The sequence below is a fragment of the Lates calcarifer genome, unplaced genomic scaffold, assembly GCF_001640805.2.
Source record: "Lates calcarifer isolate ASB-BC8 unplaced genomic scaffold, TLL_Latcal_v3 _unitig_1380_quiver_1947, whole genome shotgun sequence".
Lineage (NCBI taxonomy): Eukaryota > Metazoa > Chordata > Actinopteri > Centropomidae > Lates > Lates calcarifer.
This window is the reverse complement of record NW_026115484.1, coordinates 1134-25103: the sequence shown is the minus strand read 5'-3', so window position 1 is coordinate 25103 and position 23970 is coordinate 1134. Positions and strand designations below refer to the sequence as shown.

Here is a 23970-nt window from a genome sequence, read left to right as displayed (position 1 = left end):
CAGGTAAACAGACGGGTAATTTACATCACACAACTCACCACCAGAGGGAATCAAAGATGAGATTTGTGAGATTTATCTCTAATATTTATTCTGCTTTCACTGATAAACTGTAAGTGGGGTGGACAAAATATTAGAGGCACCTAAAAAGTATACACAATACAGCTCAACAGCACCACAATCTACATCCTCCAAACATCAACACACATTTAACACAGTTTTAACAATAACTGAACATTATACCTGAATGAAGTCAGGATTTATTGCAGGGCTGTTGTGTTTTAACTGGATGTTTCTACTAAGTGGCAGGTGAGTGTGTGGCCTCATGATTAAGTGCAGCTGTATTTAATGAAAATATAATCTTTAGTGATTATGTCAGCACTCAAATCCAAATACATTTATTTGGACTCAGCAGCTATTATGGGAGGGAAGCCCCCAGGGTGGAGAAAAGATTAAATATCACTCTTACAATTAAAGATTACATTGAGAATATCAGTATTTCTAAGTAATGTCCATCACAGCATTAAAAGGCAACAAACTGGAATGAACTCTTATCAAAATTTCCAATGCAATTATTAAATATTTTACCTTATCTTTTGGGCCATGTTACAGAAATCCACATTTCTTCAATAGATAGAAATCTGTTTTTTGTATTTAAGATGTTTCTTATTTAATTTGTGGTGATGGGATTTTGGATTTCAGGACGCTGTTGTTTAGCTTTATGTTGTTACGTCTTGTGTGTTTTGTCTGCAGTCCTTAAATAACTCATCGTGTGGACACATGCTGGCCATAAAATGCGGCAGCAGTATCAGTCCAACACGTTTAGAAGCCTGACATTAATTCAGATGTAAAATTAGCCCATTTAACATTTAACGTCTCTGTTTCTAAAAAAACTATATCAATTTATGTCATCGTGGTTGTAACGATATCAAATACTAACTTCATCTTAAGCATCATTTATTCATCTTCACCTCAAAATTACCACTCAGAAAAACCCTGTGCAAGTTTGTTTTTGTCTGTTAGATTAGCTTGTTAGCGTTAGCAGAAGCTAGATTTAAGTACGACAGAGCCTCTAGATAGCGAATATTAAACAGTTACCCTCGGGTGTTGTGTATAACATTTACCTGCATCGGTTAAATCCCCGTTTTAAAGAGTAAAACGACGCCTAATCTCTTAGAGATGGAGACAAACCGTTCAAGAGTGGCAACAAGTTGGTTTTCCCGCATGAGGAGCGTCATCAAGGAAACGGCAGCGTGATGACGTCTCACTCTGCGTCACATATACACACAAAACAACAGCGCCCTCTGTCGGCTCCTCCGGAAAACAGACAAATATTTACATAACAGCCAAGCAGTTTTACTTTTCTTAACTTAATCCATGTTTATTAAACATCTGAATGTTGTAGATGGTAAAAATATCCCCAGACCCCTCATTGTCATCACTGTATGACTCAGTCAAACACATATTTATATAACTTTAAGTACCCAGGACCTATGTAGCCGAAATAAATAGTTTGTGTAACAAGCGATAACTTGAAGTCTGATCACTTTTTGAAGCAAATAAACCTCCCGCAGCATCAGATAAATTCAATTACACAGAATGGGTTATTACTTAACATTAATCTCTGTATTAAAACCAGTTTTGAGAGTGATAGCATATTATATTTGTGGTTGTGCCTTTAAGGCTCTAAAGATTTATAGTTCTGACTCCATGTTGCAACACGCGGGGATAGCACTCGCTGGAAACTAATTGATCTTACTTTTGCAAATGAAACATTCCATTCCAGTGCAGAAGTATTTGGATTTCATTTGTTAGGTAGTACTATAGTAGAGCCCTTCTCAGAGTAAAAGAGTAGTTTAGATTTCCATCTTTGTCTGGTGCACAAAGTCCAATGAAAAGCTAAAAACCTGTAGCAGAAATAATGTTGTATAATGTTGTAAATCATCACAGTGAAAGCTTCACATGGTAATTAGAGTGTAGTTTACATCAGTGTAGAATACAAATTAAACACAAGCTCACATTGAGGGATGATGTGATATTAACACAGTGTGATTATACCTGAGATGAGTGAGTCATTTAGGCCATAAAAATAAAACTCATTAAAACATCCTAAGTTTGATCAGCCACTGAAAATGAAGAGATGGGTAAGAGTCAGAGGTCGTCCATCATGGCCAGCAGGTCGTCTCCTTTGTTACCGCTGGGGTTTTCAGGTTGTTCTTGTTGCTCTGCAAACTGCCCGGCGATTCGAGCCAGCTCAGTCGCAGCCTGTTCATCCTGAGCCAAAGAAAACCCAAAAGTGAAACTCCCTGAATGTTCATAATAAACAGATTAAAACTGTGGTGAATGATTTACAACAGTCTACCCAGTATTACTTCACTCTACCTGCATCGCTTGAATATTTATGACTCCAAACAAGGACTCCTCAGCTCCACATGAAGCTCCCCTGTCAAGCAAAACAAAAGCCAGATTTGTGGGAATTAATGTTTAATTTAATTGTATGAAAATGAGCATTTAAAAAAGCAGCACTCACGCCTCCTCCTCCTCTTCATCTGTCGTAAACAGGTTGATCCGAAAGCCAGTTTCAGCTTTGGGCTTGTTCTCGGCCTTCATGCTGCCCATCAGACGAGCCAGCAGGTTCAGCTCCTCCTTGGCGAGCAGGTTGGGGGTGTCGTCGGTCTGCAGCGTGACGGACGTGGACAGAAAGGTTAGACGTGAACAGACAGAAGTTCTCAAAAATAAAATGTAAGATAACTGTATTCAGAAATGGGACAAAACATTAGAAACACCTCTCAGAATAAAGTAGTTGTATCAACCTACAACCTCAGTGATAAACAAATTTAAAGAGATAAATAGCTCTCTGACAGTGACAGCTCAAAGCTGAACATTATTATCTTTGTAAAGGTAAAATTTAAGGCCGAGCTGTTTTATTGGATTGCATTAGATTTCACAGGTGTCCCTAAAAAAGTGGCCTCTGAGTGTAAATATAAAACATTTTTCTAAACGTGTATAAGCAGCCACTCATTACATTACTTCAACAGTACTACAATGATCGAAGTAAGGCAGGTAATTTAAAAAGTAGTAGTAGTACAAGTGTATAGTATTGTAGGATTTAATTCATATAAATTGGAATAAATGTAATGGAGTGAAAATACAACTTTATTTATGTACAGTAGTGTTGTATTGTGGGCAGCGTGTTTATATATTTAAATGAGGATTTCAGGTGTGTACAGGTGTTTTTAAACAGCAGGTGCACAGGTTTGAATAATGACCACACATACACATAATAATGTACACACAGAGAGCCCTGTATACACACTGCATAAACACCAGTAATGGCACATAACACCTGAAACATGTCCAACCAATGTTTTAATTCCACCTGTGGTTTTCCTGCCATGGAAATGTCTGCACATCACTACCTTGACAGAGGGAGCCTTGGATGTGTGCGTCTCCTCTGGATGATTCACAGTGTACCTTTAAATTCACGAAACACAAAACATGATCTAAAAAATACAGAGTTAGTCCATGTAAATGCTACTGCCCATTTTAATTAGCTGATGCATTGCACCACACACACACAGCACATACATGTTCAGGCCCAGTCTGATGATTCTGTCTCCGTGCAGCTCAAAACATCCCTCTCTGATGGGGCTGCTGTAACTTCCTCCGGTGGGGAACTCGCTTCGTCTCACTTCTCTGCCCTTACTGTCAAACGTCCTGTGTGAAACAGGAAGAGGTGATGACACTCTGGAATATTTAAGTATAAGAGACTAAACACAAGAAATTTTCAAATTAAGACATGTTAGCTTGTCAGCGGAGCCTTTACAGTTGCATCAGTCCAGCAGTCACATCACATTGGGTTAAACTAAAATTACGTTGGCTCTTTTTGCATCTAAAGAATCTTATTTTCTTTGTCAGTGTGTGTGCTGTTTCTCTGTTCAAAAGAGGCCTAACAACCAGATGTCAAAGGCATGTATAGTGTGTAAAGGTGAGGTACAGATTTATGCTCAGCTGTGTAACAGTAAAACTCTGACATTTCGAACACCCTGAGGAAATATGTGTGTTAGGTAACATGCAAATCAAAGGAGTTTGACTTACACACACTATAGGTTACCTAAAGGTGAAAAAGAGCAGATTCATTAGAAGTTAAAGTATCTGTTTCCCCAAGTAAAGAAACACAGGAATGAAATGTGTCAGTTTAGTTGTGTTGAAACGGCTAGCCTTAACTTTACCTAGCCAGTGTTAGTGTCAAAACTTTCCACTAAAAGTTCCTAAAAAAATGGGCGTCTTTAATGCTTTTTTTTTTTTTTTTTGTTTGTTTTTTTTTTTTTGTTTTAGAAGTTTAAACATGTTCTCAGACTTTTTTTTTTTTTTACAGAAATCAGCAATTTCTGTAACAGATTTTGTTAAATTAAATTGTGTGGACGTGAAGATATTTCACTGGTTAACTGCAAATTTCCACTTCTTTCTGGTGCTTGATAAAACAGTCAGGTGATCACTGAAGTCATTAAGCTGTATCCTCTGGGGAACTTGAATTAGTACAACATTTCATCACAATCCATCCAACATATGTCTGTATATTTCAGTGTGGATCAAAATGGCCGCCTACCATCAGTTTAATCAAAATAAGCATTAGCTTATGAGATTTTGTCAAAGCCCCATTGGAGTTGTAGTTGTTGAAAGGCACTGGTACACCCTGTACCACACTGAGCATCAAAATCCACATATAAAAGAGTCTGATATTGATGATTCTGCAGAGCAAATTCAGTGCCCCCCTTCATGTTTTCTACCTACCTAATCAATCCCGGAACCTCTGTCCCATGAGGCACTGGGCCTGAGGTCGACAGGGCAAAACGTCCGTTGGGATTCTGGACTTGAATCTTGAGGAAAAGTGACACCTGAGAGGCAAAGATGTTGAAGATAAATTAATTCAATTCTTATTTTCATTTCACTTCACTCATACAGGCTGATGAGCTAATAACAGAGGACTCACTCGAACGTGCATGTCTTGGAAAAATATGAGCAGCGTTTGTCGGAGAAGCTGGAATTCTCCCTCTGATAATGATGAGTATACCTGCATCAAAAGGAACAAAAACAGGTCGCACAGGATGTAGCAGGTGATAAAAACTGACAGCTGGAGGTTGCACTCGTTGTACAGACTCTATAGGCGACTGTGGACAGAGAGCTGTGTTTAGATGCTGTAAGAATTCAGTAAAATCAAATGGTTTATTTAATGACAGCAGTACCTCAATGATCTTTCTGTGCGTCTCGTCCACTTGATTCACTACCACAGGAGTGTCTTTTACAAATTCCCTGATGGTGTCTATGTGATTGTACGAGATGAGCAGCAAGTCTTTTGGCCGTGGACAAAGGAAGACTTGATATTTGAATGCCATAACCATCAGCTCGTAAAGCTGCAGGAAGAAAAAAAAAAGGAAAAAGACCTTTTTTCTCATATCCCAACAATTCCCTTTCTCTTAAAATATACTTTAAATGCATCTTGAATCAGGGGTGTGGAGTTGAAAGCTGGACTCTAGCAAGTAAAGTCATAAAAATAAGGACTTAAGACTTGACTTATTTTGAGTTTTGACCCCCCTAAAGCCCTCTTAAAATCCAGGATTAGACAGACCATTATTATTTAAATATTAGGCCTTTAGGTTGAAAATACATGGATGTAGCTGTGAAAAAAACACTACTCTCAAGCAAAAATGTGTAAATAATTCACTTTAAATAAAGATTAATGACTGTAACTGATTAAAACAACTTTAGACTTGACTTGTTTTCTTCCCAAAAAGACTTAAAATATTCCTCTGTGGTATCCAGTATGTACCCTGTCCATGCTGGCAGGGTTCAGCCTCATGATGGAGGCGTGTGCTATTCGAGTCAGAACCGTCTTCAGTGTCCGGTGAGAATAAAGCTGCTGAGGTTTGAGAAGTTCATCCATGAAGGCTTTATTAAACATGGTCCCAACGATGTCATTCATAACTATGAGTAGGAAGGGGACAGAAAGAGAAGGTAGTTCATTCTTCTATTGAAAACTTTAGGTGTATTGGAGGTTGTACAGGTGACCTTATTTTAATGTTGTGTCTTTACAGCTGGTGGTGCTCATTGGGCTACGCTGCAGTCCAAACACAGAGAACAGTAACTATACAAACAGCGAGATTGAGGAAAATGGTGTAAAGTTTTCATTCTGGCCCTGAAACTGTACAATAAATAGGTAGTAAAGCCTTTATTTTGTCTTTTTAGGCTTTTTAAGACTTAAAAAATGCAAATACTGCACTCAGCCTTTGATTAATCATCTATGCTTTTAATCCACTTTTAATGATTAACATGAATCTGGAATTTTATGCATTTAAATATGTGATTTTAAGATTCTGCTGAGCATGTTACTGTTAGTAGGTGTCTATTTTTAACCCATGTTTTCTTACACTGCACCAGCTGATCTGTATTTTTATTGGTGCCTGATTCATGCAGCATAATCATGTAAAATAAAGCAGCAGTGAAACTACTACTACATCTCTACAACTAATGATAGAAACTACAGAGGCAGAAGAAGCTGACTAAACAATAATATATGCTGAAGTATGACATGGATACCTCTTCTTCTATCATTTTCTGACCACACCCCTGCAAGAAAAGAAAGAAGAGAAAGAAAACTGACTTGTCATTCGGGGCGGTGTGCAGGGAAATTAGAGATGCACATGTTGAGTTTATAAACTGACATCTGACTACAGCTCATCAGGGTAGAGGGATGACTGTCAGGTCTCTTATCTACCTCTACCTTTCTCTGAATTGTCCTCAGACGTGTTCTGAGCTTGCAGCCGTTGGTCCAGTATGTAAAGCATTTCTCCACCGAGATTAATGAAAACCAGGGGGAGAGTTCTCACAGACATCCTGCAAAGACAAAGGAAGGGATTAGCTCCTCCTCGGGCAAAAGCTGTTGCAGAAGTGTTGATCTTAGAAGCAGATGAGCCCCTTCCTCGTAGATCAGAGGCAGTCCTGTCATTTCAGAAGCGTTATCTGATTGTGAAGTGGTAACGGAGCTGTCGATGTTGTCTTATCTGATCGTACTTGTGCAGATAACCTCTCGCACTAAGATGCAACAGGTGGTCAGGAAGAGGATCAGCAGAGGCCACGCACAAGCTTATTGGCCAGGATAAGGATGATGTGACTGTACAGCACAACCAAGCATGGAGAGTATATGGGTACAGAGAGAAAACCAGAAAACAAACAAACCCTTAACTGCTTCATAGGTCCCTTTTATATGCCTGTATACAACTATAGCATGATGCAAACACAAGAGACAGAAATTCAATATTTTACCATATTAATATTTTGTAAAACACACTACACCTAAATATTACACCCATATTTATTCAAAACCATGGGTATTAATCTGCTGCTGTAACAAAAAAATCTATTGAAAACCACTCAGCACTGCAATCAGTGCCTCCAAAAGCCAAATATTTAACTTTATCTGATTTATCTGCTTCTTTGGTTCACTGAATGTAATTTCTCACCTGGTGTATGTCACATTATGATCTGCCTGGGGACTGCAGATGTATATTAGCATTAAATGGCAACGTTTAGGTCTAAAATTGTACATGGCCTCTAACAAATAAAGAAATAAATATCAACATCATGATGAATCATGGAAGGATGTTCCTCAAACTACTGGACAAGATCAAAAACACTCCCACAGTTGTTGAATATGAAGAAGAAGTCAGAGGCAGGTTAGCTTAGCATCGGCTTTACTCTTTGCCGGCTGGTTGTCGTCATCATGGTGATGAAATAACCCCATCAAGTTAGTGCAGGTCATGAAACAGTCCGGCAGTAGACCCCTTACTTTAAACCAGAACATCATTTTTATGCTTTGGTTTTTGAATGGATTCAACAAACGAGATAAACTGTGTTGATTAGGCTAGCTGTTTCCCCCCGTTTCCAGTGTTTATGCTAAGCTAAGCTAACTGGACGCTAACTACAGCTTCAGTTTACCACACAGACAGGAGTCTATTTATTCTTATATTTGGATCTCCATTAGCTTCTACACAGTGGCAGCTAATGTTCCTGGGGTCCACAAAAAACTATAACAGCACAGTAACAATATAATAAAATAGAAAAAAGACAAATATAAAAATAAGTGAAAGAACTCTACATGTTAAAAGACAGACGATAGAAGCTCACAATAAAAAGCAAAACACAAAAAAGTGAATAATCTTATTTTTAATTTTGATATTTGTTGCATTATTAGTGACGCTCCTCAGCATTCTTACATGCAGTGTATGCAAAGGATAGCCAGCTGAACTGGCAAGTTTATTTCCATAACTGTTGCTGCAGCTACGTTTTACTTACTCAGACTCTCACAATATCATCTGTTCACCACTTTTACGATGCTCACGTCTTTGTCTCTTCCTTTCTCTCTCTTCCTCTCTCATTCAAAATAAAAGATTAGAGAGTAGACACATGCAAATGAAGCCCGGCTATCTTTACGCTCGCTGTTACAGCAGCCGACTCCAGCCCGTTTTCTCGGTTATGTACACGCTTGTTAAACACTTTTCAAGGATGGAGAGGCGTTTTACAAATTGACAGTCGAGACAAAATATATAAACACGTCTTGGAAGGAGAGCTGGAGATCTTCTGACTTGAATTCAGTGGACCATAGCTTGGCCTCCAAACCAATCATGGAGCTCCTTCACTACCTGTGGCTTCTCTCTCTGTAAGTTGAATGTGCTTCATCACTTATTGCAACAAACCCAACAAACATTTCTTCTATATTCAGACCGTTTTCCTGCTTTTATTCACTTCACAAATATTTTATTCAAATATGATGTGTCTCCCTTCAGAATGACCTGTTGTTCATGCTCAGAGACGGGTGTGAATTATAACTCAAAACTCAGTGGACATCTTTATAACTCTGACTGGATGAAGTCTATTCCTGATAACACTCCAGTGTCTGCAATCACCATACCTGGAACACACAAAAGCTTGTCTTTAAGTGGATTACCAAATTTTGTTTGTCAAGTTTGGACCTTAGACAAGCAACTTCACGTAGGACTACGGTTTTTTGACATACACACTGCGATTTGGTTTCCGCACCAACTTCCCTACATCCAGGATAGCAACTGGATATTATGGAAACGTATCACATTTCAGGATGTCCTCAAAACCATTTTCAAATTCTTGGAAACCCACAAGGACGAGACTGTGCTGATGAAGATAACTATACATGGAATTGTCCAGGACAAAATCGTAAACATGTTGGAGAAGCAGATTTCAAAGCACAAAGATCAAATATGGACGGAATTGTCGGTGCCGAACATGGCACAGGCGAGGGGCAAGATCGTTCTTCTCCAGAGCCCCACATTCCACCACGGGGCAGAAAACCAGAAGTCGTTCTTCTTTAGGAATAACAAACTGATCAACGTTGAAGACAGAATACAGAAACTCAGGTCGCACCTGTGTGATCATCACTTTGTGCTGACTGACAACGCAGTGGCGTGGTATCACAGTCCTAAAACGCTGGCAGAAAAAGTTAACAAGCAGATTTACGACTTAGTGAAGGAACATAAGAAGAGCTCCTTAAACCAAGGCTGCTTAGGCATCTTCAGTATGAACTTCCCCAGTGCTGATCTCATTAAACACATCACTGAGATCAAGCCGTGCAGCTGTGGAGGAGGTGGAGGAGGTGGAGGAGGTGGAGGAGGTGATGGAACCAAGCCGCAGATGACGATTAATCCTCCACAGGATGTAACGACAGAGCTGCAGACAACACCTGAACCGGGTCAGGAGCCAGAGTCGAACACACCTGGGCCGGGGCCGCAGCCTGGACCAACACCTGGACCTGAGCCTGAACCAGAACCTGAACCAACTGAGCCTGAGCCAGAACCAGCACCTGTGCCTGAGCCTGAGCCAGAACCTGAACCAACATCTGCACCTGAGCCTGAGCCAGAACCTGAGCCAACATCTGCACCTGAGCCTGAGCCAGAACCTGAGCCAGCACCTGGGCCTGAGCCTGAACCAGCACCTGAACCAGAACCTGAGCCTGAACCAGCACCTGAGCCTGAGCCTGAGCCTGAACCAGCACCTGGGCCTGAGCCTGAACCAGCACCTGAGCCTGAGCCAGAGCCAGAACCTGAACCAGCACCTGAACCTGAACCTGGGCCTGAGCCAGAACCTGAACCAGCTCCTGAACCAGAACCTGGGCCTGAGCCTGAGCCAGAACCTGAACCAGCACCTGAGCCTGAGCCAGAACCTGAACCAGCTCCTGAACCAGGACCTGGGCCTGAGCCTGAGCCAGAACCAGCACCAGAGCCAGAACCTGAGCCTGAACCAGCACCTGAGCCTGAACCAGCACCTGAGCCTGAGCCTGAGCCTGAACCAGCACCTGAACCAGAACCTAAGCCAGAGCCTGAACCTGAGCCAGAGCCTGAGCCTGAGCCTGAGCCTGAGCCAGCACCTGAACCAGCACCTGAGCCTGAGCCTGAACCAGCACCTGGGCCTGAGCCTGAACCAGCACCTGAGCCTGAGCCTGAGCCTGAGCCAGAGCCAGAACCTGAACCAGCACCTGAGCCAGAACCTGGGCCTGAGCCTGAGCCTGAGCCTGAACCTGAGCCTGAACCTGAACCAGCTCCTGAACCAGAACCTGGGCCTGAGCCTGAGCCAGAACCTGAACCAGCTCCTGAACCAGGACCTGGGCCTGAGCCTGAGCCAGAACCAGCACCAGAGCCAGAACCTGAGCCTGAACCAGCACCGGAGCCAGAACCTGAGCCTGAACCAGCACCTGAGCCTGAGCCTGAGCCTGAGCCTGAACCTGAACCAGAACCTAAGCCAGAGCCTGAACCTGAGCCAGAGCCTGAGCCAGAACCTGAACCAGCACCTGAACCAGCACCTGAACCTGAACCAGAGCCTGAACCTGAACCTGAACCTGAACCAAAGCCAGAGCCAGAGCCTGAACCTGAACCTGAACCAGAACCTCAGCCAGAGCCTGAACCTGAGCCAGAGCCTGAGCCAGCACCTGAGCCAGAACCTGGGCCTGAGCCAGAACCTGAACCAGCTCCTGAACCAGCTCCTGAACCAGAACCTGGGCCTGAGCCTGAGCCTGAGCCTGAGCCTGAGCCTGAGCCAGAACCAGCACCAGAGCCAGAACCTGAGCCTGAACCTGCACCTGAGCCTGAGCCAGAACCTGAACCTGAACCTGAACCAGAACCTAAGCCAGAGCCTGAACCTGAGCCAGAGCCAGAGCCAGAACCTGAACCAGCACCTGAACCAGCACCTAAACCTGAACCAGAGCCTGAACCTGAACCTGAACCTGAACCAAAGCCTGAACCAGCACCTGAGCCTGAGCCTGAGCCTGAACCAGCACCTGAACCAGAACCTAAGCCAGAGCCTGAACCTGAGCCAGAGCCTGAGCCTGAGCCTGAGCCTGAGCCAGCACCTGAACCAGCACCTGAGCCTGAGCCTGAACCAGCACCTGGGCCTGAGCCTGAACCAGCACCTGAGCCTGAGCCTGAGCCTGAGCCAGAGCCAGAACCTGAACCAGCACCTGAGCCAGAACCTGGGCCTGAGCCTGAGCCTGAGCCTGAACCTGAGCCTGAACCTGAACCAGCTCCTGAACCAGAACCTGGGCCTGAGCCTGAGCCAGAACCTGAACCAGCTCCTGAACCAGGACCTGGGCCTGAGCCTGAGCCAGAACCAGCACCAGAGCCAGAACCTGAGCCTGAACCAGCACCGGAGCCAGAACCTGAGCCTGAACCAGCACCTGAGCCTGAGCCTGAGCCTGAGCCTGAACCTGAACCAGAACCTAAGCCAGAGCCTGAACCTGAGCCAGAGCCTGAGCCAGAACCTGAACCAGCACCTGAACCAGCACCTGAACCTGAACCAGAGCCTGAACCTGAACCTGAACCTGAACCAAAGCCAGAGCCAGAGCCTGAACCTGAACCTGAACCAGAACCTCAGCCAGAGCCTGAACCTGAGCCAGAGCCTGAGCCAGCACCTGAGCCAGAACCTGGGCCTGAGCCAGAACCTGAACCAGCTCCTGAACCAGCTCCTGAACCAGAACCTGGGCCTGAGCCTGAGCCTGAGCCTGAGCCTGAGCCTGAGCCTGAGCCAGAACCAGCACCAGAGCCAGAACCTGAGCCTGAACCTGCACCTGGGCCTGAGCCAGAACCTGAACCTGAACCTGAACCAGAACCTAAGCCAGAGCCTGAACCTGAGCCAGAGCCAGAGCCAGAACCTGAACCAGCACCTGAACCAGCACCTAAACCTGAACCAGAGCCTGAACCTGAACCTGAACCTGAACCAAAGCCAGAGCCAGAGCCAGAGCCAGAGCCTGAACCTGAACCAGAGCCTGAGCCAGAACCTGAACCAGAGCCTGAACCTGAACCTGAACCTGAGCCAGAGCCAGAGCCTGAACCTGAACCTGAACCAGCACCTGAACCAGAGCCAGAGCCTGAGCCAGGACCTGAACCAGCACCTGAGCCTGAACCTGAACCTGAACCTGGGCCTGAACCAGCACCTGAGCCTGAACCTGAACCTGAACCTGAACCAGAACCTCAGCCAGAGCCAGAGCCTGAGCCAGAACCTGAACCAGCACCTGAACCAGAGCCTGAACCTGAACCTGAACCTGAACCTGAACCTGAACCAGAGCCTGAACCAGCACCAGAGCCAGAGCCTGAACCAAAGCCAGAACCAGAGCCAGAACCTGAACCTGAACCTGAACCTGAACCTGAACCTGAACCAAAGCCAGAGCCAGAGCCAGAGCCTGAACCTGAACCAGCACCTGAGCCAGAACCTGAACCAGCTCCTGAACCAGAGCCTGGGCCTGATCCTGAGCCAGAACCTGAACCAGCACCTGAGCCTGAGCCAGAACCTGAACCAGCTCCTGAACCAGAACCTGGGCCTGAGCCTGAGCCTGAGCCTGAGCCAGAGCCAGAACCAGCACCTGAGCCTGCGCCAGAACCTGGGCCTGAACCTGAACCTGAACCAGAGCCTGAACCAGAGCCAGAGCCTGAACCAAAGCCAGAACCTGAGCCTGAACCTGAACCTGAACCAAAGCCAGAGCCTGAACCTGAACCTGAACCTGAGCCAGAGCCAGAGCCAGAGCCTGAACCTGAACCTGAACCTGAACCTGAACCTGGGCCTGAGCCTGAGCCTGATCCAGAACCTGAACCAGCACCTGAGCCTGAACCAGCACCTGAGCCTGAGCCTGAACCTGAACCAGCTCCTGAACCAGAACCTGGGCCTGAGCCTGAGCCTGAGCCAGAACCTGAACCAGCACCTGAGCCTGAGCCAGAACCTGAACCAGCACCTGAACCAGAACCTGGGCCTGGACCTGAGCCTGAGCCAGAACCAGCACCGGAGCCAGAACCAGCACCGGAGCCAGAACCTGAGCCTGAGCCAGAACCTGAACCTGAACCTGGGCCTGAGCCTGAACCAGCACCTGAGCCTGAACCTGAACCAGCTCCTGAACCAGAACCTGGGCCTGAGCCTGAGCCTGAGCCAGAACCTGAACCAGCACCTGAACCTGAACCAGAGCCTGAACCTGAACCTGAACCTGAACCTGAGCCAGAGCCAGAGCCTGAACCTGAACCTGAACCAGCACCTGAACCAGAGCCAGAGCCTGAGCCTGAGCCAGGACCTGAACCAGCACCTGAGCCTGAACCTGAACCTGAACCTGGGCCTGAACCAGCACCTGAGCCTGAACCTGAACCTGAACCTGAACCTGAACCTGAACCTGGGCCTGAGCCTGAGCCAGAACCTGAACCAGCACCTGAGCCTGAACCAGCACCTGAGCCTGAACCTGAACCTGAACCAGCTCCTGAACCAGAACCTGGGCGTGAGCCTGAGCCAGAACCTGAACCAGCACCTGAACCTGAACCAGAGCCTGAACCTGAACCTGAACCTGAGCCAGAGCCAGAGCCTGAACCTGAACCTGAACCTGAACCTGAACCTGGGCCTGAGCCTGAGCCTGAGCCAGAACCTGAACCTGAACCTGAACCAGCTCCTGAACCAGAACCTGGGCCTGAACCTGAGCCTGAGCCAGAACCTGAACCAGCACCTGAACCTGAACCAGAGCCTGAACCTGAACCTGAACCTGAGCCAGCACCTGAGCCTGAACCTGAACCTGAACCTGAACCTGAACCTGGGCCTGAGCCTGAGCCTGAGCCAGAACCTGAACCAGCACCTGAGCCTGAACCAGCACCTGAGCCTGAACCTGAACCTGAACCTGAACCAGCTCCTGAACCAGAACCTGGGCCTGAGCCTGAGCCTGAGCCTGAGCCAGAACCTGAACCAGCACCTGAGCCTGAGCCAGAACCTGAACCAGCACCTGAACCAGAACCTGGGCCTGGACCTGAGCCTGAGCCTGAGCCAGAACCTGAACCTGAACCTGGGCCTGAGCCTGAACCAGCACCTGAGCCTGAACCTGAACCTGAACCTGAACCTGAACCTGAGCCAGAGCCAGAGCCAGAGCCAGAGCCTGAACCAAAGCCAGAACCAGAGCCTGAACCTGAACCTGAACCTGAACCTGAACCAAAGCCAGAGCCTGAACCTGAACCTGAACCTGAACCTGAACCAAAGCCAGAGCCAGAGCCAGAGCCAGCACCTGAGCCTGAACCTGAACCAGAACCTGGGCCTGAACCTGGGCCTGAACCTGGGCCTGAACCTGAACCTGAACCAGCACCTGAGCCAGAACCTGAACCAGCTCCTGAACCAGAGCCAGAGCCTGAACCTGAACCTGAACCTGAACCTGAACCACAGCCAGAGCCAGAGCCAGAGCCTGAACCTGAACCACAGCCACAGCCACAGCCTGAGCCAGAGCCTGAACCAGAGCCAGAGCCCAAACCAGAACCTGAACCTGAACCACAGCCACAGCCTGAACCAGAGCCAGAGCCCAAACCAGAACCTGAACCTGAACCTGAACCAAAGCCAGAGCCTGAACCAGAGCCAGAGCCCAAACCAGAACCTGAACCTGAACCAAAACCAGAACCAGAGCCTGGACCTGAGCCAACAACATCTCCACCGTCACCTGAACCTCACACCACAAAGAAAGATGAACCAGGACCAGGAGAGGACAAATCACATCCTATTAATCCTCCAGACGTCCTGCCTCCAGCTGAGCCTGACTCACATCCAGCTGTTCTCCCGAAAATCCCCATTCAAACTGAGCCCAAGCCAAAACCACAGTGGAGACGGCGTAAATGTAATCGAGGGTAAATGAACCACAAAATGTATCTATGATATTAACTACTATTTAAAAACCAGTGGTGCTTTGTTCTGAAAACATAAATAAAATACAGGACAAGGCATTATTCTGTCATCTAATGTTTGCTGCCAAGTTCTCTCTCTGTGTCAGAACTCTGGAGAATTTTGATATTACACAGATTTTGAATGTATTATAAATTTTTTAAAGAGAATTAGAACTAGAAATATTTTTCTTTTGCCAAATGTAGGCGTAAATACAATTTTTTCCTTCATTCATTTTCTCTTTATCTTCTTCCATGCTGCATAAATGGGTATTCAATCAAACACATTTATCCAGCATAAAAGAAGATAAGCAATTATTTCAATTTTAAGGAAAAGTTATAGACTGTGCTGTTGCAGAATTAGAGATAAAACAGCTGGATTACTAACTCTGTAAAGTGGGTATCTGCAGCTGTAGCCCACATTAAACACGTGGTAATTAGTTAATTAACCATGATACCACTCTATAAACTGAAATAATAAAGTGAAATACTCCTGTAAAATAATTTAATGCCAAGAAAACAAACTATTTGGCATTTTTTAAAAATTATTCCCTTTAAATTGTGGTCATTATTTCAGTGAGTGTTGTGTTTACATGGTGCTTTTCACTTGAGGAATGTGTGCCTCATCATGACTCCACAAACTTTTTTTTTTCTAGTACAGTGAGTGAGTGATAGGGCACGTTTTGCCCTGAGGCCCCCTTGTGGTTTTATCCGGCCCTGTCTGAGCATGCAGTAAAACTAATAACAGATAAAATATGGCGTTTTATGGCGCAACAGTAAACTGCTCACTGTGCCATAATATAAGAAATGTGAGGTTACCAACACATTTATTTATGGTGCTTTAGAGCAGCTTTGATTCAGACTTTCCAACCATAATCTGGCTTTAAAGTCGTTTTAAATGTATTTTTATAATGATCTCCTACTTTGTTATTAGGATTTGGTAGAAAACAGGTTAAGATAAGTTTATTTTATTATGTTTCTTGCAGTATTTTGTCGCGAGTGGCTGTAAATTGAAAAAAAAAAAAAAGTTGTTTTTTTTTTCCATTTTAACGCGCATCTATTATCTTTTATTTTATCCGTGCGTAATCGATATAACAGTGAAATGGTTTCAGAATATGTGCTGAGGACACTTTTTTTTTCTACCAAACACTTGTTAACTGGTGTCCCAGCATGTGACTCGCCTAAACCTCCTCGTTGGTTGCCAGCTGGTTGTTTGCTGATGTCAAGAAAAGGAAAAAACCCAACTTCCTTGTACCGGCTGACAACTCTGAAAAAGAAGCGTCTCGTCGGCACATTTTATCAGCAGCGACAAGACTCTTTACATGAAAATCTGAGCGAAAAAAGACGCAGTTTTGGTGCTTTTTCAAACACTCATCTGATGCACAGGTAAGCTTACGTCTCTGGTTTGTTAAGTTGAAGCTAAGGCGGAAACAGCAGGAGCGACTTTTTGAATTTGCGAGTGGCCACGGTTTAACTTCTGCCTTGTTTTGAAGAGGATACACTACGAAACGAGAAACAGCAGAGTTTCACTATTGTTTCATTCATTTAAATGGGGAGAGAATGACATAAGAACATTTGCTTTCCGCTTATTTCCCCCCTCAATTTTCCTTTTGTGTTTGATATTATATTTTGTCAAATGGGGGCTATAAGATATTTTTTTAAATCAGGCAGGTGAACATGTTCTAATATTTCTTTAATTTGTTTACTCCAGATTGCACTAAATCCCAGATAGTCTTACTTTAAAGGTTGTTGTGGATGAAATCTGCAGGTTTTCACACAGGAATTCATTTACATAGAAGTAAAGGAAACAGGACTGAAACACTTACTTTCAGTAATCATTAGTCATTGCTTTTCTCTGCTTTTCTCTGTTTTATTTAATATAAACTAAATCTTTTTGGGGGTTTTGGCCACTAGACATTTTTTTTTCATTGTTTTCTGCCATTTTATCAAGAAAATAATCTGTGTATTAATTACATAGCTGCAACCATCTGTCCAGAACCCAAACATATTCAGTTTACAGTTTTATTGAATAAAGAAACCAGCACATATTCACATCTGGAACCAGAACAGAAGCTAAAACCAGTGAATTTGGGTCATTTTTGCTTTAAAATACAATTTAAACACTCAAAAACAGTAGTTGATTGATTTTGTGCAGTATAATAACTAAGTAAACTTGCTCATGTATTTATTTTAGGTAGAATTCTAACTCACTTTACTTGAGTATTTCATGTTTGTCCTACTTTATACTTATACTCCATTACAATCCAGAGGTAAATTGTGCTTTTTAGCTGTAGGTAGGTTGCAGAGGAGGAGTTCAAAAACCTGTAATGTAACATAAAAGCAATATTTAAATGCTGTTTGCATGTTAGTACTTAATAATCCCTTAGTATAACGTATAAAAGGCCCACTTTAGCTGCATAATAAGTACATTTTGCTGAAGTAAAAGCAGGATTAAATGCAGGACTTTCAGCTTTTTTATTGTGGTGATGCTAAAACTTCCTCCACCACAGTATTATGATATAGTTCAGTACTACTCTTGTCTTTCAGACTGCAGACTGGACACAGGAACATTTGTGATGTGTGGAACATGAATGGGTTGCACGGAGGAAGAAGAGATGAATGCTGACGTTGCTGTTTTTCCATCCATACACCCGTGGAGTAAAATCCCCACCACAACCTGTTTAAACCTCACAGACTCTGACACTCCTGCATGGATCGTCCCTCCATCTCTCCCTGTCCAAAACTCTTCCAGTCCTTCCTGTGAGAAAATGTACCCCGGTGAACCCGACCAGTCCCTGGACCCCGAGCACCCAGAGTCCCAGATGGACTTCTTCCACAAGCTGGGGTACTCCACGGCTCAGGTTCTCGCCGTCCAGCAGAAGTTCGGCCCCACCATGGACACGGATAAGGTCCTGGGAGAGCTGGTGAGGACTGGCGCAAGTCGGGAGCCCAAGCAGGCGCCGGTGACCACGATGTCGGTGCTGGTGCCCAGAGGGGACATCCAGGCCACGGGCCCCACCCTGCAGCTGCCTGTCCCTGCATCGTCTCCACAGAGCAGAGAGGAGAGCTGTGAGGATGAAGACGCCCTGAGACCCATCGTTATAGATGGCAGCAACGTGGCCATGAGGTGAGAAACTCACTGATCTGAAACGATTGATTAGTCGATTGACAGAAAATTAATAATTTCAGACATTTTTCCAAGCAAAAATGTCCAAAATTCCCTGGTTCTCGATTCTTAAATGTGAAGATCTGATGCATTTCTCTGTTTTATACCATTAGAGCTGCAACAATTAGTTGATTAATCAGTTAGATGAGCAATAGAAAGTGAATTTGCAACTATTTTGATAATCAAATGATCTTTTTAGACATATTTTAAAGCACAAAATGTAAAATATTTACAGCTTAAGCTTCTCAAATGTGGGTATTTACTGTTTGTCTTTGTCACACCTGATAGTAAACATCATATTTTTGGATGTTGAACAGTTTTTAAACAAAAAATTAATTGATTAATTAAGAAAATAATCAGCAGATTAATTGATAATGACAATAATCATTAGTTTCAGCTGCGGTATAACTTTAAACTGAATATAATTTGGGTTTTGGAAAGTTTGAAGATGTCATTACCTGTAGGAAATTGTGATATGTATTTTTCACTGCAGTACTGAGGTTTTAAGACGCCAACACGTCATTGTTAATAAATACAAATGAAAAACCACAAATGGGTGAGGACAGACAGAGTTGTGACAAGTAAAAACCTTTTCCACTTTGTTTGTTTAAGAGAAGCTCTGTGTAATTCTGTTTATTTATCTCTTCTTGCAATTGTCTTTATTGCCATAGCAGCGAAACAAAATGCTGTCTGTTTCTTCTTTAGTGTGGTTTTGGGTCACACAGTTTTCTGACATTTAGTTTTACCTCAGGTCACCTGCTGATTCACTCAGTTTGTTTAGGAGATCAGTGAAATGTCAAATGTGGCTGAAAGCAGATTTACCTGATACAGACAAGGGGAGCTTTTATCTTCACTGACTCCGGTTGATATGGTAGTTTATGTTTTAGTTACAAAGTGAGAGTGAAGGTACAGTGGGAGTTTAATAAACTATAAGATAATAATTCTTCTGTGAACTCTCAAAGTTCATCGGTATTCGTTTCATCTTTAACACCGACGCATTTATGACGTTTAATATTTAGGATACTTTAACTAAAACAGGCTTTTAACATGAATAAAAGTGTAATTAAGTCATGTGTTATCAGCTATATCTACTACTACTACAACAAAGATTATAATAAAAACAAGTTTAGCATCTTCGTGCTGCACTTTTGTTATAGCAGTGCTGTTAGCTAAAGGCTAATGCCGTCATGCTAACATGCTAAAGGCTATATATGTGAGTTGTATATGGTACAAAGAAAAAGCAACAAAATATGACACAATATTTAACCCACTTTCCAAAAAAAAATAATCTTATATTCAGCCCAGTACAGGACTTAGGAGTGCTAGCATCACCCTGCTAGCACGCTAAAGTTTAGCTTTTTAGTGTTGTATATGTTCGGAAAACTCTTAAAGAGCTAGTTTGTGATCATAAACAATGTTTTATTAAATGATGAAATGGACATAAAAATAAAAATCTAAATTCTGTATGATTCAGCTTATTCACAATAAATCCCACATACCTTACATTACAATTAAACATGTAGCTAAAGAGTCTACAGCCATGCTAGCAGCTAAAAGCTGTACAGTGGTGCTTTGAGCTAAAGGCTAACATTAGCAAGGTAGCAGTGAAAATAAAATGTTGATGTTTAACACAGGTACTGTGTTTACCATGTTCAGTTGTGTTCAGTGTGTTAGCATGTTAACATATGGATTAGTACTATGCACAAAGTACAGGTGAGGCTGAATGTCTGGCTTTTGCAGGTATTTGGTCACAAGTCAAAGATACGGCTAAATTAATTACAGTTCATCCTACATGAATGTATGAGTCAGGTTTCATGACAATCCACCCAATAGTTGCTGAAATATTTATGTCTGGAATTAAGTGGTAGTCTGATTGACAGATTAATAATAGCGTGACAAGTAATGGTATCGTTAAATCTACTTTCACAGCTTCTGGACCTAAATGATTGCCGTGACAAACAGGTTTGAGCTTCTCAGGAGCTACAGTACAGATTTTCTGTTGGCTCTTTATTTGCATTGCACATCCCCTGAGGGATTTATCATCATCAGCAACAAACATCAATAAACTCATACGATATGCACTCAAGCAAACACCACTGCAGCTTCACCCAGCCTTTTTCTATTATGTGGTTGCAGAAAAGAGCAGCATGTTAGATTCTCTCTTAGTGCAGGAGGTTGTCATAGAGTTAAAAGAGAAGCAAGTACTGTTGCACCTCTTGGACTGCTGTATCACTGGTGATTTAGGAAACTTTCCCCCAGAGGTGCGCTTTACCTTTTCCCTCATTTGCCCTTCTCATACTGAGACATGTACTCACAGTTTTAGGAACAGAGGAGGGCTAAACGTGACAGATAATGGGTGAGAATACTGTACATAACCTCAGTGTGTGCAAAGCATACACACCCCTCTGTCCTATTGCCTATCCAAACCAGGCACGCCCGTTCAGGCATGCTGGCTGCTCGAGTATGCAAATCAGAGCATGCACATTTGTGTGTGCCTTCTTGTTTCCTTGAGGAGCAGCAATGCTTAGAGAGAAAGATCTTATTTCAACGGGAACAGGCCTGACAGCATTTTACACTGCAGCTCTCACGTATATCTTCTCTCACAATCTTTAACTTTAAACTTGACACATCCAAAAAGCCCCAGAGGCCTTTGAATGCTCACAACTGTCATATTTTTACTATAAACATCCACACGAGCAAATACACAGGGACAGTGTGTGTCATGTATTTAGATCTGAAACCAATCCTTGGGTTAGTTTCTCTGATATCACCGCTTGCTGCTGATACTGATTTGCAGATGTGAAGTGGAAGACAATGGAACCTTTGCTAAGCCAAACAACCAGTGTAGTTATAACCCAGTCTAAAAATAGAATCAGGAGTTTACAGCATTGATTTACAACCTGCAGGTCAAGACAAGATAATCTGAAAGGTCAAAAAATAAATAATGAGAGAGGACAAAAGCACTGGGAATATCTTTGGGTTCTGGACCATTGGTTGGACAAATCAAAATCAGAATCAAATTCACCAGTGCACACTCACAGGTCACTTTATTAGGAACACCTGTACACCTGTTTATGTATGTTATCCAGTCAGCCAATTGTACTTTCATCATGGCATGATTGTTGGTGCCAGACAGGCTGTATTGAGTGTCTGAAACTCTTGGGCCCCTTAATACCAGTCAGTCATGGTTTGAATGCCACAGCCTTTCAGAGTATTATTACTGACCATGTACATCGCATTATAACCACAGTCTTATCATCGTCTAATGGCTATTTCCATTATGATAAAGCACCATGTCACAACACAAAAGTCGTGTCAAACTGGTTTCACGAACATGACAATGAGTTCACTGTTGCCTCTCCCCAGTCACCAGACCTGAATCCAGCAGAATACTTTTAGGATGTAGTTTGAACAGGAGAGTGGCAGCATAAATGTGCAAGTGACAAATCTGCGGAAATGATGTGATGCAATCATGTCAATATGAACCATCATGAACCAAAATCCCAAAGGATCTATGTCACAAAGAACTGTATTGAGAGCAAAGGGAGGTCAAGTATTATTATGGTGTTCCTAATAATAAGTGCTCAGTGTTTTTGCCTGTCTGGTTAGTATAAGAGCTAAAAACGATCATTTGATTATTTTATTAATCAATTAACACTAAATTAATTGACAACTACTGTAATAATTAATTAATTCTTGTCCTTTCTTTAGTGAAAAATGCCTGAAATCAACTGCTTCCAGCTTCTTATGTCAATGTTCACCCATTTTCTTCCTCGTCTGTGAGAGAAAATTGAATATTTTTGAATTTTAGATTTTTTTTTTTTCTTATTCTGTTAAATTATTATTATTGTAATTTTTTCCTGAAATTCACTTTCAGCTTCTCAGTTTTGTTGATTTTCGGTAATGAATTGAATATCTTTGAATTTTTCTTGTTGGTCAAATTTTGGGCTTTGAGAACTTGTGATGAACATTTTTTTTTACTATTCTCTGCTGACATGTGATAGATCAAACCTTTAATCATTTAATTGAGAAAATAATCATCAGATTAATCTGTAGTTACAAATACTGTGTTCTTGTTGAAAGCTCAACCTGCTGAGACACGTAGGCTTGTTCTACTGGCCATCCGTCAAATTTGGCATAGCAAAGACACTAATGATTGTGTGCATTAATTAAGGGGTGTGATGTAGTTTGAACATCAAAGTGTGTCATTATAAAGTACATTTGAGGCATTGTTGTGAACTGGTTCGGTGAAGCTTTCATCAGTCACTTTTTTAAAGTTATTAATGTGTGAATGTTTTCTAGTTTATCATTTTTCCTGGTTTCTGTTTATTCATTTAGCCACGGGAACAAGGAAGTTTTCTCATGTCTGGGAATTCAGTTGGCAGTGAACTTCTTCCTGGACAGAGGCCACACTGAGGTCAATGTGTTCGTTCCCTCGTGGAGGAAGGAGCAGCCTCGGCCAGATGTTCCCATTACAGGTAAGACGATGGGAATTCACACTGGTTTCGTTGATGCTGTCTACTTCCTTCTTTACCTGGCGCCATCAAACACTTAACCCATTGTTAATTGAAATTAGGGCATGGCAGGATTGCTCTGTGCTATTTATAGTACTCTATGTGATGTGCTTCTTTTTATTCTTGTTCAGAGCTGAAATAGTATGTTGATTAGCTTACTTGCTGATGAAGAATATTCAATTTCATGAAAAAGGACAAGTACAAAGGACAGCCTCTCAAATGTGTTTAATATCACTGTTAAGCTATTTTGGTTTTAGACTGTTGGCTGAGCATAAACAAAAATCAGGACATGATTTGCTCTGATGCAGCTGCTGATTCTTACAGTCAGCTGTATTGCTCTAAATGGGAAATACCCCATGTAGGTTTTTTTTTCCAAACACTCAGTAAATGAGCTTTATCTGTAATCTGTGTAGCTGTAACTCAAAAAGATAAAAAATGGTGGGGTTTTTCCCGATTGGTTTGTGATGCCCAAAAGATTACCATTTGTACTGTCATGTCACTGGCCTACATTTGGAAGTGCTGCTGACTCCAAGCTGCTTGTTTGCTTTTATGTAGATGAAAAGATTTCTCATGCTGATAAACTGTTTTGCAGCAGTATGTAGTTTTTAGGGCCCTTGGTTAATATTTAACCAGGTTAAATCTGTTTGCCCAAATCAAAATGCAACCATAGCTTCTTAAAATGCATCATTATGGGTTGTGTATAAAATATAAAGTGTCTTTATTGCTGGCTGTAATCAATATTTTTAATAATGAACAAATGTGAAAGGAATTGCTCAGAATGATTCACCTGATTTGGAGGAAAACATTCTGTGACCTGAGAGATCTGGCAGATTGGTCAACTGATAGCATGTCGGATACATAATCTAGAGCCAGGCCATTCAGTGCTTTGTAGACCAGGAGCAATTCCTCAAGGTCAGTCCTGTAAATGGATGGGTAATTAGTGAAGTTGTCTGGTCAGATATGGATAGCTGCATTCTGAATGAGCTGAAGATGGATGAAGGGTGTCAAGTCAAGGATCTATCCTGTTGGTGACAAAAAGCATGTAGCCAAG

General features: G+C 43.0%; 2 protein-coding genes across 5 annotated transcripts; one reads left to right on the top strand and one right to left on the bottom strand.

Annotated features, from left to right (window-relative positions):
- Nucleotides 1–1351: 1351 nt before the first annotated feature.
- On the bottom strand, nt 1352–6890 carry LOC108888571 (protein OSCP1). 4 transcript variants are annotated; one of them, XM_018684632.2, is made up of 11 exons: nt 6779–6890; nt 6595–6624; nt 5828–5982; nt 5244–5411; nt 4991–5071; nt 4792–4895; nt 3586–3714; nt 3417–3471; nt 2528–2673; nt 2380–2440; nt 1352–2271 (listed from the first exon to the last, which is right to left on the bottom strand). In XM_018684632.2, the coding sequence occupies exons 1-11, from the start codon at nt 6888–6890 to the stop codon at nt 2149–2151; spliced, it is 1164 nt and encodes a 387-aa protein (XP_018540148.1). In that variant the 3' UTR covers nt 1352–2148. The 4 variants fall into 4 exon arrangements, with proteins under 4 accessions (XP_018540148.1, XP_050923236.1, XP_050923237.1 ...); XM_051067279.1 differs by lacking the exon at nt 3417–3471 and having other exon boundaries at nt 2528–2725; nt 3577–3714; XM_051067280.1 differs by lacking the exon at nt 6595–6624 and having other exon boundaries at nt 3414–3471.
- A 9433-nt stretch (nt 6891–16323) lies between these two features.
- LOC108888570 (endoribonuclease ZC3H12A-like) lies at nt 16324–22971 on the top strand. The gene is made up of 3 exons (XM_018684631.2): nt 16324–16625; nt 17787–18366; nt 22744–22971. Exons 2-3 carry the CDS (start codon nt 17831–17833, stop codon nt 22958–22960), a joined length of 753 nt encoding a protein of 250 aa, XP_018540147.1. The 5' UTR covers nt 16324–16625; nt 17787–17830; the 3' UTR covers nt 22961–22971.
- The last annotated feature ends 999 nt before the right edge of the window (nt 22972–23970 follow it).

What these genes read in the sequence shown, in the direction of transcription:
- LOC108888571 (XM_051067279.1), bottom strand. Translation starts at nt 6,890, where the DNA reads ATGTCTGTGAGAACTCTCCCCCTGGTTTTCATTAATCTCGGTGGAGAA. An exon ending in AGAAAATGATAGAAGAAGAG is followed by an intron (nt 5,983 to 6,594) that starts GTATCCATGTCA and finishes TCCTACTCATAG; the next exon opens with TTATGAATGACATCGTTGGG. An exon ending in TCCAAGACATGCACGTTCGA is followed by an intron (nt 4,896 to 4,990) that starts GTGAGTCCTCTG and finishes TTTGCCTCTCAG; the next exon opens with GTGTCACTTTTCCTCAAGAT.
- LOC108888570 (XM_018684631.2), top strand. Translation starts at nt 17,831, where the DNA reads ATGGGTTGCACGGAGGAAGAAGAGATGAATGCTGACGTTGCTGTTTTT. An exon ending in GGCAGCAACGTGGCCATGAG is followed by an intron (nt 18,367 to 22,743) that starts GTGAGAAACTCA and finishes TTATTCATTTAG; the next exon opens with CCACGGGAACAAGGAAGTTT.